At 39.1% G+C, this 15,810-nt stretch overlaps 1 protein-coding gene across 1 annotated transcript in view; it reads left to right on the top strand.

Annotated features, from left to right (window-relative positions):
• LOC122153646 (rho guanine nucleotide exchange factor 18-like) overlaps positions 1-15,810 on the top strand; it is a 30,663-nt gene that overhangs the window by 11,453 nt on the left and 3,400 nt on the right. The window contains 18 exon segments of the mRNA XM_042794519.1: positions 322-434; positions 593-733; positions 1,197-1,447; positions 2,160-2,285; positions 3,585-3,702; positions 4,148-4,309; positions 4,312-4,395; positions 5,221-5,297; positions 7,525-7,703; positions 8,094-8,185; positions 8,500-8,688; positions 9,343-9,480; positions 10,529-10,659; positions 11,083-11,139; positions 11,813-11,860; positions 12,442-12,909; positions 13,628-13,955; positions 15,660-15,782. Of these exon segments, the coding sequence (XP_042650453.1) occupies positions 322-434; positions 593-733; positions 1,197-1,447; positions 2,160-2,285; positions 3,585-3,702; positions 4,148-4,309; positions 4,312-4,395; positions 5,221-5,297; positions 7,525-7,703; positions 8,094-8,185; positions 8,500-8,688; positions 9,343-9,480; positions 10,529-10,659; positions 11,083-11,139; positions 11,813-11,860; positions 12,442-12,909; positions 13,628-13,955; positions 15,660-15,782 (2,825 nt within the window).

The following is a 15,810-nucleotide window of genomic DNA, read 5'->3' as shown; positions in this document are numbered from 1 at the left end:
TGGCTTGTCACCAGGCGATGTCTTTTTAAAATGTCATACCAGAAGTTGCATACTTGCTCATGCTGCTCTAATTAAAACTGTAATATTTCAGTGATGGAGTTGCTAAATTGATTTGACTGTTCAAACTTGGAGTGCAAGGATAGCTTTTATATATTTAAGTGAATTGCACTATTAAAAAAGTGAAAAAGGAAAGATGCTTGTTAAAGTAGTTGGATTTTGTTGGGGTTTTTTGTTGTTTCTTTTTTTTTCTTTTTGTCAAGCAACTTAAAAAATGTTAATGTTCTGTTTTGGTCCCTTGGTCTAATTTCTTTGACCATTTAGACTAATTTCAGGAGACATGGATGAAGGGGATTCAGGCTTTATAAAATTTAAGCAGACTTCGGATGACGTTGTCTCGCTTGCACCTTCAACAGCAGACTCCATTTTTCTGGAAGGTATGGAATTTCTATGCTTTTCAGGATTTTTTAATGCAATTTCTTACACAGTCTTAAAGCAGCACTGAGATGTTTTCACTGTTGTTGCTATTAATGATAGTAATGAGAGATATGGTGGGAAACAGTGATAATTGAAATTGAATGTGCTTTTGGTCTAGATGCATATTCTGTATCCCTTCGAAGTGAAATAGAAACAGATGCTCATGAGTTTGAGGCAGAGTCTTGGAGTGTTGCAGTGGAACAGTCTTATGCAAAAAGACAAAAGAAAGATGTTATAAAAAGGCAAGATGTCATTTATGGTAAGAGTATTTCTTATTCATAACTTTTTCATAGTGCCACTGTTTTGAAACAAAGCAGAAATAATTTTTATTGTCTCCCATTTTGACTTGTGCTTGAAAACTAAAATTGCGTGATGATTTTTGAGTCTGTTACCTGTCTTAGTGTACATAAGTCCTCCTATTAATGATTTTATGCAATCCATAGTTTTCAGTATGCCTCTGTCAGCAGCAAAGCCCAGCTATACAATTAAGGAATAGTTCAACTGTAACTGGGAGATGTTGTTAAATAAGTAGGGTCAGACACTGTTTGGGAGATTAACAGGCCAAATTTAGGAGCTTCACATCAGTGATGCAAAGACTGTGGTGAAGAAGGTGGTGCCAAAGATGATGGCTTTTGGAGCTTGCTCTTTTTTATCTTGCTAGTCACTGCACAGCATATAAATTACTTTTGGTTTTTTTTTTTTTTTTATTTCCCCTTGCCCAGAACTAATGCAGACCGAAATGCACCATGTTAGGACACTGAAAATAATGCTGAAGGTGTACTCCAAAGCCATGAGAGAGGAACTGCAGTTCCCAAACGCAGTCATCAACAAGCTCTTCCCCTGTGTGGATGAGCTGCTGGAGATGCACAGGCAATTTCTGCTCCAATTAAAGGAGCGGCGAAAGGAATCCTTGGAAGAAGGCAGTGACCGAAATTATATAATCCAGAACATTGGAGACCTCTTGGTAAAACAGGTGTGAATTAAATTCTACCAATGTTGTTGACACTATTACATTTCTAACAGGCTAACTGTAAGGTTAAAGTTACATAAAGATTGATTTAATACTGGGTTTAAGGTTATCTTCCCAGTGTAAGCATGACTCCTGGGAACATATCTGGTCACAAATAATATGAAATGTTCATTAAATGTTCTTTGGGCATGTGCGTATGTATGCTGTGGGATATGCGACTGCAGATGGTTTGGTTCTATTTTTCCTCTGTTCCAAAAGTAAAGTAACATATTCCTGTTGTCAATCCCAAACAAGGCTCTCCTGCATTTAATGCCGAGCTTCTTGGTTCTGACTTTTTAAAAATGCAGTAAAGATCCTATCAACTTATTACAGCTTGAGCACCCATACTGGTATGGAGTGGATGCAACATTTTCATATATTGTGACCATTTTTTGCCCTTCACCTTTTACAGTTCCCAGTCTTCTTAAGTGCAGAGGCTCAAAAATACCTTTAAAAATTCTCATAATAACAACCATCATTTAATATTTTATTATCTTGAGGTATTCCAAGCTCTCAGATGTCACGCTGTGTAAATATCTTATTTCTGGTACAGAAGAAATTGAAACATTGAAGAAATGTCTCAGAACTTAGTTACCATAAAGCCGTGTTAAACCTGGGTCTTGCAGTAGGTTTATTCTTAATGATTCATGTCTTTCATTCTTATATTTCCAATTAGTTTTCAGGTGAAAATGGGGAAAGAATGAAAGAAAAATATGGTGTATTCTGTTGTGGACATAATGAAGCTGTTAGTCACTATAAAGACCTGCTCCAAAGCAATAAGAAGTTCCAAAACTTAATAAAGGTAAAAAAACACCAGAAGTCTCCCATTCTGACTGTGCAAAATATACTTAACCACTTCAGGTTTTATTTTGTACTTGAAGATCTCTAAATTTAAATGATCAGGGTTAGAGGTGTATTCTCATTATTTGCTGGGTTGATAGCTTCTTGTATTTTAGATCTTTTGGGCTGTTTGGACACAGAGCCACAATTAGCAGCTGTTAAATTTGAGGCAGGCTCTTGAGAATGCATAGGACTGGGGAATAGAGTATTTGTTTTATTCATAGGTCTATCACTGACTACTGTGTCACCATCTTTTTAAATTGGCTTGATAATATATTAAATTAATGACAAATGCTGTTGATGAACTACTATAGCAAAAGCAGGTACTCTTAGTCAGGTTTTGCCCACTATGTCATCTTTCCAAAACTAGAAAATTGGCTCGAGCGCGGTTTGTTTATCTGCTGCACACTGTGATGTGCAATTAATAGGAAGGGCTGAAGAGACAAGGCCAAAGTGGAAGCCTGTAACCTGAATCTCAGATGGCATTGCACAGTCCTAAGTATTCTCATTTTCCAGTCATCAGTAAGTGATACTGTGTGAACTTTCCAACATAGCTCTATACTTACAGCTCTTCCTAGCTAGGTGTCTTTAAAAGTAAGAACCCTTTACTTTCAAGGAACTAAATAAGTGACCAGAGTTTTAATATATATTTATATACAAAAATATGTGTATATATATTAATATATTTAACTTTGTAAAGAAGGATCCTGGTACTGTATGCTACTGCCAGGATTGTGCTGTACCTGCAGTCAGAGTAACTAGTGGGATTCTGATGCTTCACAGTCTTCCTTTTCTAAACAGACACGTGTTTCTGTAGATCAGCCTACTGGTGAACATACAGTGGTAAAATAAACACTTTGTTTATACATTATTGACCCAATTTGGCTGCTAGGTATCTGAGTCTGGTTTAAAACTACGGTACTTTTCTGTGTATTTAAGGACTGGTCCTATTATAAAAGGCCAGCAACTATAAAAGTTAGCAAATAGGTAATCAAACAGTTCAGATTTTGAACTTTCTCTGCTTGGCTCCAGATTTAGTTAACAGTAGTTGAAAGTAATACATAAAATATTTTTCAGTTATAAAAGCCATTTTTTCAGCGTTATCAGGAGTTTTGCTTTAGTGAGAGTGTGCAGCTAATTTTGTGGTGCTGTGCCTAATTATAGAAAAATGTTCTGAGACAGAAAATGTGTGAATGGAGAGGCAGGGGAGTTCAAAGAACAGTATATACAGTGGATGTGATGAATCTGTCTTGTTTTCTAGAAAATCGGCAACTGTTCCATTGTGAGGAGACTCGGTGTTCAGGAGTGTATCCTCCTGGTTACACAGCGCATCACCAAATATCCAGTCTTGGTGGAACGTATTATTCAGAATACAGAAGGTAGGTTGTTTAATCTTTCCTAGAAGCCTCACAATTGTCGGCTGGTCCTTTCTCTCCTGTTTTGCATGTTCTTTCTCCAGACAAGGAGGGACAGGCTGTTACTGCCTTATAGCTGCTTTCTCACTTCTTCATTAGCTGAAGGTGCTGTTCAGATGTAGATCCAGATCAGTCTCACCTCATCAGAGGGTCAAGAGCAGCGTTCAGTTTCAAGTCTGCAACCACAAAACCATAATAGTTAAACATGTCAATTCATGAGAGATTTAGAGCTCTAGGGATATTTTTATTTTATTTTATTTTTATTTTATATTATTTTTAAACTTAAGCTCTTAGGAAGTACTTAGGAAGTACTGTTCAGCATTGAACCTTTGTGTTAAATACATTTGGGTGGCTCAGATCTTGCATTCCAGAGTTGAAAATGTAACTGACTGCTACTCTTTTATCTTAGCTGGAACAAAAGATTATGAAGAGCTGACCCAGGCCCTTAGTTTAATTAAGGACACAATCACGCATGTAGATGCCATGGTAAATGAGTGCGAGAAGGGGCAGCGCCTTAAAGAAATTATGCATAAGATGGAGCTAAAATCATCTGGGAAATGCAAGAATGGGCTTTCTTCCGGAAGGATGACATGGGACAGAGGCGGCTTCTTCTGGATGGGATGCTGTACTGGAAAGCTGCATCAGGGCGACTCAAAGGTATGGGACCAGGAAGGGGGAAAGTACAACTAGGAAACAAGATTTTTTTAATTTTTTTTTTAGTAACTGTTTATTACTGATCGATTGAGCATAAAATGACAATAACCTGCTTGTTTAATAGGATATTGGAGGAAATAGCACTTGTGCTATTCTTAGCTTGTCCAATAAGCATCTCTGTAATGGTACATGATAAGTTCCTTATGCTGTTTGCTTATTATCTCTCTGATCTGCTTTCCAATTCAAGAAGGAGGTCTTAAATAGATGACAAAGCTTTGAGTCATACTGACTTAGTCTCCTGTGGAAAGGCATTATCTTGTGTGAGCTCTGGTTCACACTTCGAAAGATTGTGTCATGTCAACCCCACGGCACCTTCATTCTGCATAATGTCTGTTTGTCAGAAAATCAAAACAGTGTCCATTAGTGAATATTTTAACAGCTTCATTGCTCAAGTGTTCAGAGAAGCTTTGGTGGCACATAAAATGGAGCCAAGAGTAGGTGGTACTGTGAACGGCTGCAGTTCCAGAAGAATCTGCTGTGAGGGAGACATGTTCCCTCTTGAGTGTTTGAGTCAATGTGTAGGATGCTGTGTGTTTTCAAGCTTTAAATCAGCTCTCTTTGTGTTATGCTGGTTCTGCATGACTGCCAGCTGTCTGTGGACAAGCCGAGGGGAAGGCAGTAGCAGACCCAATATTGCAAATGTTGACTTGCTATTCTCTGACCTACAGGAAATTCAAGTCAAGTGATTTTTTTAGTCTCGACCAGTCTTTCTGCTTTAAAATCTTTTTTTTTTTTTTTTTTTTTTTCACTTCTCTGTTGTTACTGTAGATATTCTGGCAGTCCTGTTAACTGATGTGCTGTTGCTGTTACAAGAAAAGGACCAAAAATACACGTTTGCATCAGTGGTAGGTATTGTTCTCCTCATTCAATATATTCACTTAGAGTATTTATGAAAGTGACAGTAACTGCAGAAGAAATACAGTTAGAGATGTTAGACACTTGTTACCAGTTGGTTCAGAAGGAAAATTGAGTTAATAAACCAGCCAGCTATTATAGAATCACTTTTTTTGAAGCAGTTCTGGTACTTGCTGAATCCCTCTTGCTGAGACAGTGCAAAATAGTGTCCCTGTGGATCGGCCAGTTCTGGCTGCCACATCTCCTTGGTTTTCTGAGCATGTTCTGAGGTTCACTGCTTCTCCTTTTCTTGTGCTGCAACTTTCTCTGAACTTTGTTACGCAGCTGTTTTATGTAAGTCATATATGTTAAATATGCTAGAACTGTGCTTTGAAAGGCACTTGCAAGTAAGGCCTGCTTCTGTTTGTTAATGTGCAGGGAAAGAATCTTCCATTTCGGCTAGGGCTGTGGTAGCCAGGATCACATTAGCGTAAGATTTAGTGGGGGCAGAGAACTTTCCTGAAGTAAATAAGCCCTAAATGCAGATGTAATTAGTGCAGCATTCTAGAACATTCAGTGGATACGGTTGCTTTTCTAGGGCATTTCCACAGGTATCCTCAGAGCAGTTAATTGTGTACATTTTGTCCCGATCTGGTTCAGTTATGGCTGTGAGAGAACCCGTAACAGAGATACTATTTTTTGTAATTGTTTTCTTGGGTGTATTTTTTTCAAGACATTAACATTAGAGCTGAATTCTAATGGAAAAAGCTATTTTGGTGACCTCAGAGCTGTAAAAGCAACTGCTTTTCAAATTACCCTTCCTCTAATGCACAGAATGGGGATACTTTCACAAATCGCAATGGCTGGAAGTTGTTTTCTCTTGAGCAGCATTAAGTGAATCTTTGAACAATAGTTCATTTTATGACATTGACTCTGATAGACTAATTCTGCCCTGTTTTCCAAAATGTATCTGAGCTCTGAGCAGAAGAGCAAGTTCATGGAGGGGAAGAACATACTGTTAATGTACAGTGTTGCGGCAGTTTTCTGTATGACTGCTGTTGCTTTGAGATAAGTGTGAGTAGCTTACATCAAGGCTAAAGCATTGTCCTCAAGAAGTAAGATCATGCATATATGTTCCTAGTCAGTATAGCTGTTCCACTGCAAGGTGGAACAGATAAGCCCTGGTTTATATATCCCCTAGTAACTTTTCTGTGAGCATGTATCCTACAGTTGCTTGGGACAGTCCCAAAAGCTGATCTCTTCTATGGTGGGTTTTTTCCCTCCAGTAACATGCTCTACAGTTGTACTCATCAGTGTTTTGCATCTTTGTATGTGTACAGTTTATTTGAAATGTAGATATCACTTCTCCACAGATAAATCAAGCAAGTGAGAGGAGCAAATGGGATCTGCTCAAGGATTCTGTTTTTTCCAGTGACCTCTGTCCATAGCTTGAATTACAGTACAGTGGCTCAGAGAAGTTGGCAAAACAAAGTGTTCCTGATGTTTGTTTCACAGTTCAGTTTTCTTATTGTCGCTAGATTATGCTGTGAAGGTTCAGCAGTTAAAGAGCTGTTTTCTTCTGTGGAGGATCTGTGTAGGTTACATATATTGAACCTATGCTGTGTGAACCATAGATGGGTTTTTAGTAACTAATATCCCTCCTGTAAATTTGTTTTCATTGCAAAGACTGACAGCTAATCCACTTCATCCTTAATTATACAATATACTGTCTGTCACCTTGTTTTATTGTTCACAGGGCCTGATGGCACACTGTAACACCTCTGTGTCTTTATTTCTTTTGTAGCTAACTTGCCAACTTAGATCTTCTAAAGCTTCTTTTTATTTTCTTCTTTCACTTCACATGTGTCACTAAGGTTTTTGTTTTCGTTTTCAAACTTTGTTTTCTCCTCTTTTTGAGCCTGTTCTTAACTTCTGGCACCCAGTGGGAATCCTTAGGTGTTTAAATTGATGCATACTTTAATATTCAATCAGGTACCAAGACCTCTTGTTTTTGAAATGTACATTCTGTTCTTCATTCCATGTTTTATCTGTGGTTGACAAGTTAAAAATTACAATGTCAGAAGTGTCATGTGAAGAGGCCATAGCAATAAAGTTATAGTGCTGCAATGTTATGGCTCATGGTGGCTTTGTATAAGTAGGAAGGCAGGGGGAGCTAGGAAGCACAAACCCTAAAGAACATATATGATGTAGTGTGATAAATTACATTTTGTTTTACAGGACTCTAAACCACCCGTTATCTCATTGCAAAAGTTGATTGTAAGAGAGGTAGCTAATGAAGAAAAGGCAATGTTCTTAATTAGCGCTTCCTTAAAAGGACCAGAAATGTATGAAATTCATACAAGCTCGAAAGAGGAGAGAAATTCCTGGATGGCGCACATCCGCAGAGCTGTAGAAAGGTAAATGATGAGTGAAAGTGGGAGGGCTTGATTTCTTGCTCATCTGTCTTCTCTTTGCAGGACTCACAGGTGTAAATTTATTGTAAAAATCCATTTGAATATCCCTAAACTTCCTTTGTAAGACCAAAGCATGCAGTTCTGCTTGTGTTCATTGAGAAGCTGCCACTCATAAAGATGCAATAAAAAAACATCCAAAGACTTTATTCTGCTTTTTTAAAAAAAGAAACAAAAAAATTGGTTCACTGATGTCAAGTGCAACAGGGCTTTGGATAAGGGAGGAAGATTGACACACAAGATAAACCACATCCTAGGCAAAAGCTTCTGTTGAATCCTGAGATGATTTTATCTAACATGCAAATCAAACATATGTATGTGTCCTGCTTTGTACAGTTGTCCTGATGAAGAAGGAGGAACATTTAATGAACCTGAAGCAGAGAGGAGGCTGGCTGAAGCAAGAGCTGCTAAGTTGAAAGATTTTCAAGGTAATGACTTAGTTATATATTCCATGAACTGCTTCTCAGCATCATTTGTGATTTATGAGTGTCTTGTTCCTTTATCACATAGTGTGATCAAGTTTCTCCTTCATAAGTCTTTCAAGGTAGTGCAAGATTATATAGAAATCATTAAGTTAAATAAGTCTAATAAGCTTTGTATGTTCCATGAGTTTTCCTCTTAACTGTTAATTATATCTCTGCATTTGATGCTCTGACCATAAAATGAATAATAATCTTCCAAATTGAACATTATACTCTGATAGTGATTAGGAAGGCAGAACTGAGTTTGTTTCTTCCTTTAGAGCGTTTGAACATGAAAGATGACCTGATTATGCAAAGTCTAACTGAGAAGCAACAGATTTATCTAGAAATGTCTGAAATGAATGGGTTTGAAGACCATTCCCAAGGATCCCGATCTAGGCTACTTCTTCGGGGAGATATCTCAGAAAATCTGCAAGGAGAGGTGATTTTGAAGTCTGCAGTGACAGAAGGTAAATGCAATGTGGGAATGTGTCAATTTAGATGCAGGGGTGGGGATAAGAACATAGGATCTAAGTACAGGCCCTGAAAATCATCCTGGAACAGCATAATACTTTTATGTGACGCTGTTGAGAGTTCCTTATTCTCAGAACCAATCTGTGAGATAGGTAAAGTGCATCTGTGTTTTTAGGTAGAGGACCTTCTCACACCTTGGATTTCTTTTATTTTCAAGGATCAGCCAGTGGAGTCTTATGATGAGTCTATTCAGATGGGTAACTGAGTGCTCTAATAATACACCAGTCCTGACATATAATGCTATATGAGAGTTATGTATTAAAATAGCCTATTTAAACATAGTATATTTAGAAACAAAATAAGCACAAACATAATTTTTTTCAGGGAAAAAAAAAAAGATCAAGCACTCAAGGCTTGATAATCTAACTTGCAATCAAGGAAGAGCTCATCTTTATATGTGTAACACTGAGATCCTGTCTTAAAGAGCTAGTTATAAAGGAAAGTTGATCTGTATTGCAGAAAATCTTTCAAGCTGCCCGAACTTCTAATGCACTTGATAGTTGTATTTATTTTTTTTTAACTCGTTAGCATCATTCACTTATCTTGCTGCATAGACATGGCTGTTTACACGACGTTCTCCTCTTTCCTAGCTGAAAATCTCCAGAACCTTATCTTCACCCACTTAGGCAGTGGATCTTGTCAGCCTGATGATTGCTCTGGGTTGGGACTGCCCAGGAGAGCAGAGACCTTTGGAGGATATGACAGTAGTCCCTCAATTTCAAATAAAAGTAAGAAAGGGACCATTCAACATTCTTCTGGGCTTCTTAGATCTTTACTGTGTTTCTCTGTACAGAGAATGAGATAAGAACAACAAATTAAGTGAGGCTCTAATATAAGGAAGATTCACCAGATTCTAAAAGGAGGACAAGAGCAAATTTCAAGCTTGTATTAGCATGTTGTATCTTTTGCTTCTGATACCAACACTAGAGAGCAGAGTAGGGCTCTTGGTGTTATGCTAAGGGCATTACCTTAACTCCTACTTTCTAATTATCACAATTCCACACAGAATTTTAATTTTGTTGAAAAACTAAACTTGACCTGAAAACCTAGAAAATTTTAATTCAGCTACCTGCTTCTATTATTGAATTGTGAAAACTTTTTTCCACTTCCCTTTTTATTTGTGCAGGCACTAAAAGGTTGCTGAATCCTTAGATAATATAAATTGTCCTTTTGGCACAGATGATTTATCAATTAATGAAATGAGTGGAAATACTAGATACTATTTATCTCCATTTTTGCTTCATGCATTTATTGAAAAATAAAATGGTCTTTATTTCACTGGTTCTTAATCTATAGAATACTTTCTGTTGTCTCTGAAATGCTATGTATGTCTGTCATACGATAGGTACTTCATACAGTACAGTTTCCATCTCCCTCTACCTCCTTCCACGCTTACAGTGGTGCTGCTTTGAATAGAATTTTTCTACTAACAAGTATTCCATGTTACAAGCTTGTAATTCTGGTAGCCACAGATGATCATTTTCATGCACCAGTTGTGGTTGCTTCACTTAAGATAGTATAAGGTAATTTGAACTTACTCTCCTTATTTATCTTAACCTACTCCCCTCAAATTTTTATACTTTCTCAAGCAGTCCTACTGATCACTGTTATCTACTCTTCCACTTTGAATCAGCATGGAGAAGCCATGCAGTTGCATACTGGTTTTAACTTCAAAGTCACAGTTTTTTTCTGCTTGCTCTGTTATGCAGTGAGTCTTCACAGGCTCGGTGTGTGAAGACCTATGTGTGAGCTACACATACTCCACTCTGCTTTCAGGTGGTAGCCTTAGGAAGAACAGTGGTGGCGACCAGAGACAGTGGGACTGGAGAGGCCCTGCAGTAAGTTCAGATGTGCAACTCCATGACGTCCCTTCTGATGCAGAAGAAGGATCTCAAACCGTATGTTTGGTTTGTGCATGATTTAAATGCATTTCCTCATGTTCCTCTTTATACTAGCAGTGCACAGCAAACCTTGCAAAGTTAAAAGTCATAATAGCTGGTAGGGCTAGACTGTAACAGAGCTCTGTCAGATTACTAGACTCTATTACGGATGTTTTGTGGGGCAAGTTGATAGCTTAGCACTTGAGATGCATGATAATTTGGGTTTATGTCTGTTTATTTGATGCTGTACCATTAACGTTAGCTTTAATCACCACCTGGTCTCTGATGTAAGTATTTTTGATACGTGTCGTTCAGTGTATGGGAGAAATCTCTGCTCCAGCAGTAAATGCTGTTCCCTAGTGAGATAAACCCTTCCAACTTGTTCTGGCAGCACGACCAATGTCCAACAAGTGTCTCTAGCACAGGTGTTGGTTTTGTCTTTTTTTACAGACTGATGTGACAAAGCTGGATGACAGCAGTGGTTTTCAGCCCACCATAGAGTCTCAGGTATGTTACTCTGCTGGTAGGAAATCTAATGTCAGCAAATAGCCATATGCTAATAATAACATGCAAAACCAGAACAAACAACAACAAAAAGCACCAAAAAACTCAGTATTTTTATTGTCTGTGGAACCACAAGCACATTAACAGCCTGTACCTTATGACTAACACATTATGAATGTAGAGATAAAAGTCCCATTAGAAAACAAAGATGGGTTCTGGATATGTAGATGTGTGTTTCAAAGAACTGGCTAACTGCTTTTCCTGCATCTTTGGCGGGATTGCATGGTCTCAGCTCACTGGCAAAACTTGCCCCTGAATCTCCCATGAGTGCTATACCTCTGTAGTGATCCAGAGCTGGAGCACGGGAAGAAGAGATCATTAAATAGCTTATATGAAGAAAACGTGATCAGGATTGCTCCCTGGAATCCCAGTGAGATTTGCTGGGCACTCATTTACATCTGTGCAAGGACTAATATACTGAAATTCATTGTACCTGCATACTGCTCTATTTGCTGTTACTCTATTAGAATAGTCTTGCAGCTGTGTGAGTTTTTGTACACATACCATTGATTATGTTCACTGTTTAAAAAGAAAAAAAAAGTCTAATGCATCGAAACAGAGCTCTGTTCTGGTGTCTGACATCTTTTTTCCTCCCACTGCCTCCCCTCCTCTTCAGCTTGTCCAAAGGATACAAACGCTGTTGCAGTTGCTCTTCAGTCTTCAGGTAAACCACTATTTACTATCCAAGGGTTTGCTAGGCATTAAATGTAATAAAATGTATGCAGCTGTGGAGATGAGCTACCTTGAAAATATCCCCTAAAGCTTGAGTGAAGTGTAGAATTTAAGACTTGAGACTCAAGGAAAAAACCCTGTGTCTGATGTTTTGAAGGAAGTGTTAGATCTGTTGTCTTAAGTAATTGTTTCCTTTTTCCCTCTCACTTGCTACTTTGAGCTCCGTCTGCTCTCCTTGCTCATTTCCTCTTAAAATTATTGTTGATATACACGTGTGTAGGTATTAGTTGGTTTTGCCATAACTTTGTAATCAGCAATATTTTGACTGATTAGATTCAGAGTAATAATTCCAGGTACAAGAAAAGTTAATTTTACCATACGTAAGCGTAATGATGGCTTAGCCATCCTCAGCGTCGTGTCAGTCATGATGGGCTGTACAAGCTGGAAGTTAGATCTGCTCTTGAAGACACAAGTCTCTGTGATCTGATCCGGTAGATGGTGGTGTCTTTTGTTTAGGTATGCATGTTTTTTGAACCCACGTGCTTTATGCTGAACTTCTTATTTCCCCTCCAGGCAGTGATATCTCAGCAGGACAGCTACATTGAGATGCAACGAGCTACCATGGTAGACCGGGAGAAGCAATACCGGCTGCAGTCTACACGAGGCAATCTGCTGCTAGAGCAGGAGAAACAGCGGAACTTTGAAAAACAGAGAGAAGAACTGATGAATGTACAGAAACTTCAGAGCCAGCTGAAGCTGGAGCAGCAACGCCTGGAACGGGAAAGGAGTCGGCAGCAGAGGGAATTTGACAGCACTGAAGCTCGGCTGCAGGAGCGTGAAGAGGAGACTCGGCAGCTGAGAGAGAAGTTGAATCAGGAGAGGGAAGAACTTGAGAGGCAGCGAGAGGCCTATCAGCATGACCTGGAGAGACTGCGGGAAGCTCAGAGGGCAGTTGAGAAAGAGAAGGAGCGTCTAGATCAGCTCAGGAAGCTGAAGAAGCAAAACACAGTGTCAGGCACGTTCTCCCCAGAAATGGGACAGGTGAGGAATTCATTTTCTTGGGGTTTTATTTCTGTTAACCTGCTTGCCTCTGAATGAAGGTTGCCCTTTTTGCAGCATTAACCCATGTTTGCTTTTTACCGGGCTCCTTGAACCATCATCTGAAATAGCTGGTGATGGCTACTGTCAGAGAGGTCAGAGCTGGGCAGTTCCCCAGGGTCTGTGAAATTCCATTGGGATATTTGCTAATGAGAAAATTTTTTAGAAAGATAGAGAATAAGTTATTTTTGAAGGTGGCTGATTGAGGATTTTTTTAAGTACAGCAACTACCCTATTGCAGGCAGGTGATTGGAGAAGGTGTGCTACCTTGGTAGCATTTTGTACGGTTGATTCGGGAAGCATTTCTTGTGTTTCAAAAGATGAAGGTTGGGCTCTGATTAAATGGCTCGTTTGTTACTGTCCTGAAGTCCTACTTTCTGTCCATGCTGTCATCACCTAATGCAGTATGCTTGTGCATTCGTTTGCTAGGTACAATATTAAGCAGTCTGGAGCTGCTGAGGTTCTTTTCAGTGTTCAAGGACTTACAATCTTGCCCTTCCTCCTTTTTGCCATCATGCTTTGGGCTTCATCTAGCCTCTTGCTTTTTTCACTAGAAAGTGCTTTAAAAGTGCTGTTTTCAGGGCTGAGGGTGGTCTCTCCTCATTATATATGAGAGGGTGAAAATACCCATTTGACTTAGAATGCCTTTTTCCTCACGTAGAACCAGATGCTAAGTCATTCTGTTAGCTTCAATGGAGAAGGGGTGGAACCACCTCTCCCTGTCTTGAAAACCTCTGTGAGAGTGAGCGTCTCCGGGATGGATTACCTGGAACGGCCGGACTTGGTTCGTAGGGACAGTACCACCCTGGAGAGTCGTCCGGTCCTTGCGCTGAAGAATGAAGTGCCAATACATCTCCTGAGTGCTACTAATCAGATACAGAAACCGGCTGCAGTCCAGCAGCAGATTCCTACTAAGCTGGCCACTTTTACAAAAGGAAGCAAAGAGAAAGGTGGGAAGAACAAAGCATCTCACAGGACAGACAGTTCAGGTAAGTGTGTTCAAATGCATTTCTGATCTGAGACACGACACTGCAGTTTTAAACCTCTGGCTACCAATGGGGGACCCAGAAATGAATAAGCTACAAATTGTTAGTGTGCTTACTGCAGTTAGTAGGCTCTTAAAACCCTTAAGTTAAGAGTTACAGGTGGAAATACAGCCCAAAGAGATAATGCTGAAAATGCAGTTCTGTAATCCCAACAGGATAGAATGATGGCAAGAGGTTGTAAACCTGCATGTAAAATCTTCTTGCCTAGCTGTAGTGTTAACGGAAAATAGCAAAAAAAAAAAAAAAAAAAAAAAAAAAAACCAAACTTGTTCTGCATGAGTGAAATGTTTTGAGGCTGGCTTAACCTTTTCTCACTATCTGTCCAGAGTTGTAAGACACTGAATACAGTGCCTTTCTTAGCACCAGTCAGTCATTAAATACAGATTTCCAGGCCTGAATTGAGATGCTGTGCATGTTGTAGAGTTGAAAGGGGCTAATTTTGTCGAAAATAGAAGCAAGTAAAAATAGTCACCCTGTCATGGTGTAATTTCTGCTGCTAACTGCTAGGTACTAAAGTAGTGATCTTGGCCAATGACAGGCGCAGTAAAAACCACGCTTTCTCTACCACTTAAAATAGCCTTACTGCCATTTTAGGAGAATAACCTATAATTTTAAGTTACAAAATTATCTTTTTAGCTTTGTGTAGGATTCAGACTTGGCAAGCTTACCCATCACTTGGGCCTCCACTACTATAGCAGACTCAGGGCCAAACCTATCTAGGGAGGGGAGGAGGAAGGTCTTTTGCACATTGTAGAAATGTCTGTCTCTGTCATGCCTAAATTTTAGTACAATTGCTAACTTGCTTATGTTTTTGCACATAAATGAAGCCTAATATCCTCTTACCCTGAATACCAAATGCTGGTAAATGGGAAAATGAAGCTCTAATACCACATCTCCTCAAGTTTATTTTTAATAGCTCTTACATAATGATCTCTGCAGTGGAAATTTACTTAATGGTGTTTTTTCTGGAATTTATATGAAAGGTATAAAACACAAATATTTTGGTCTCTATTCTCTCATGAGCATTAGTGGGATGCATGCTTCTTGTGCCCACATATAGATCTTAGAATAAAATGGAACAAGACTTTCTGTACCAGAGGCAAAATTCTGTGTATTGAATTTGGGGTTTGTGACGTGTAAGGAATGTGCACTGCAAGTAGTTCTCTGGATCCAGAGTAGCCGTTTCATTAATTGCTTTTATTGTTGAAAATAAGAAACTGGCAGGCCCTAACACCAGAACTCTGCTGCGGAGCAGCTGCAAGACAGATGGAGAGCAGAGACAAAAGTTCATCACAGTTCTGCATGTTAAAAGTAGCACAAATAGCCATTGCTATTTGAATGCTAGGGACAAAGATTTTTTTTTTTTCCTCTCTTAGGCTGTATAATACTAGGTTTTAAATCTGTGGTGATCAGAGACTGCTAGTAACTGAATTAGAAGTCCTCAAGAAAGAGGAGAGAGAAAGTATTCATGGTCTAAAGAGCTGAAGAGAAAATTTAAGTAACTTGCAGCAGAAGCACCAGCTCTTTGTAGTGTAGCAGCTTCCTTGGGTATGGAAAGGTGTCAGTGCAGTGTGCCCCAGCATGAAATAGTGAAATCTATGCAGTACTGCTAGACTCAAATACTAATCTCTAAAATATTTTCTTTAGCATCTGTTGATCAGAAGCAACTGCTGCCCCCCAGGCTTGCTGGACGAGAGGAAGGTGTCCTGAGGGGCAGACGATCAGCAAGTCCAGTCCTCCCAAGCAGCCAGACAACTGCATTCCAGCCAGGTATGTCTTCACCAACTTGCATGTCCGT

This window comes from Tyto alba, unplaced genomic scaffold (genome assembly GCF_018691265.1).
Source record: "Tyto alba isolate M040663 unplaced genomic scaffold, T.alba_DEE_v4.0 Super-Scaffold_20000042, whole genome shotgun sequence".
Classification (NCBI taxonomy): Eukaryota; Metazoa; Chordata; class Aves; order Strigiformes; family Tytonidae; genus Tyto; species Tyto alba.
The sequence above is the reverse complement of the archived record's forward strand: the minus strand, read 5'-3'. Positions and strand labels throughout refer to the sequence as shown.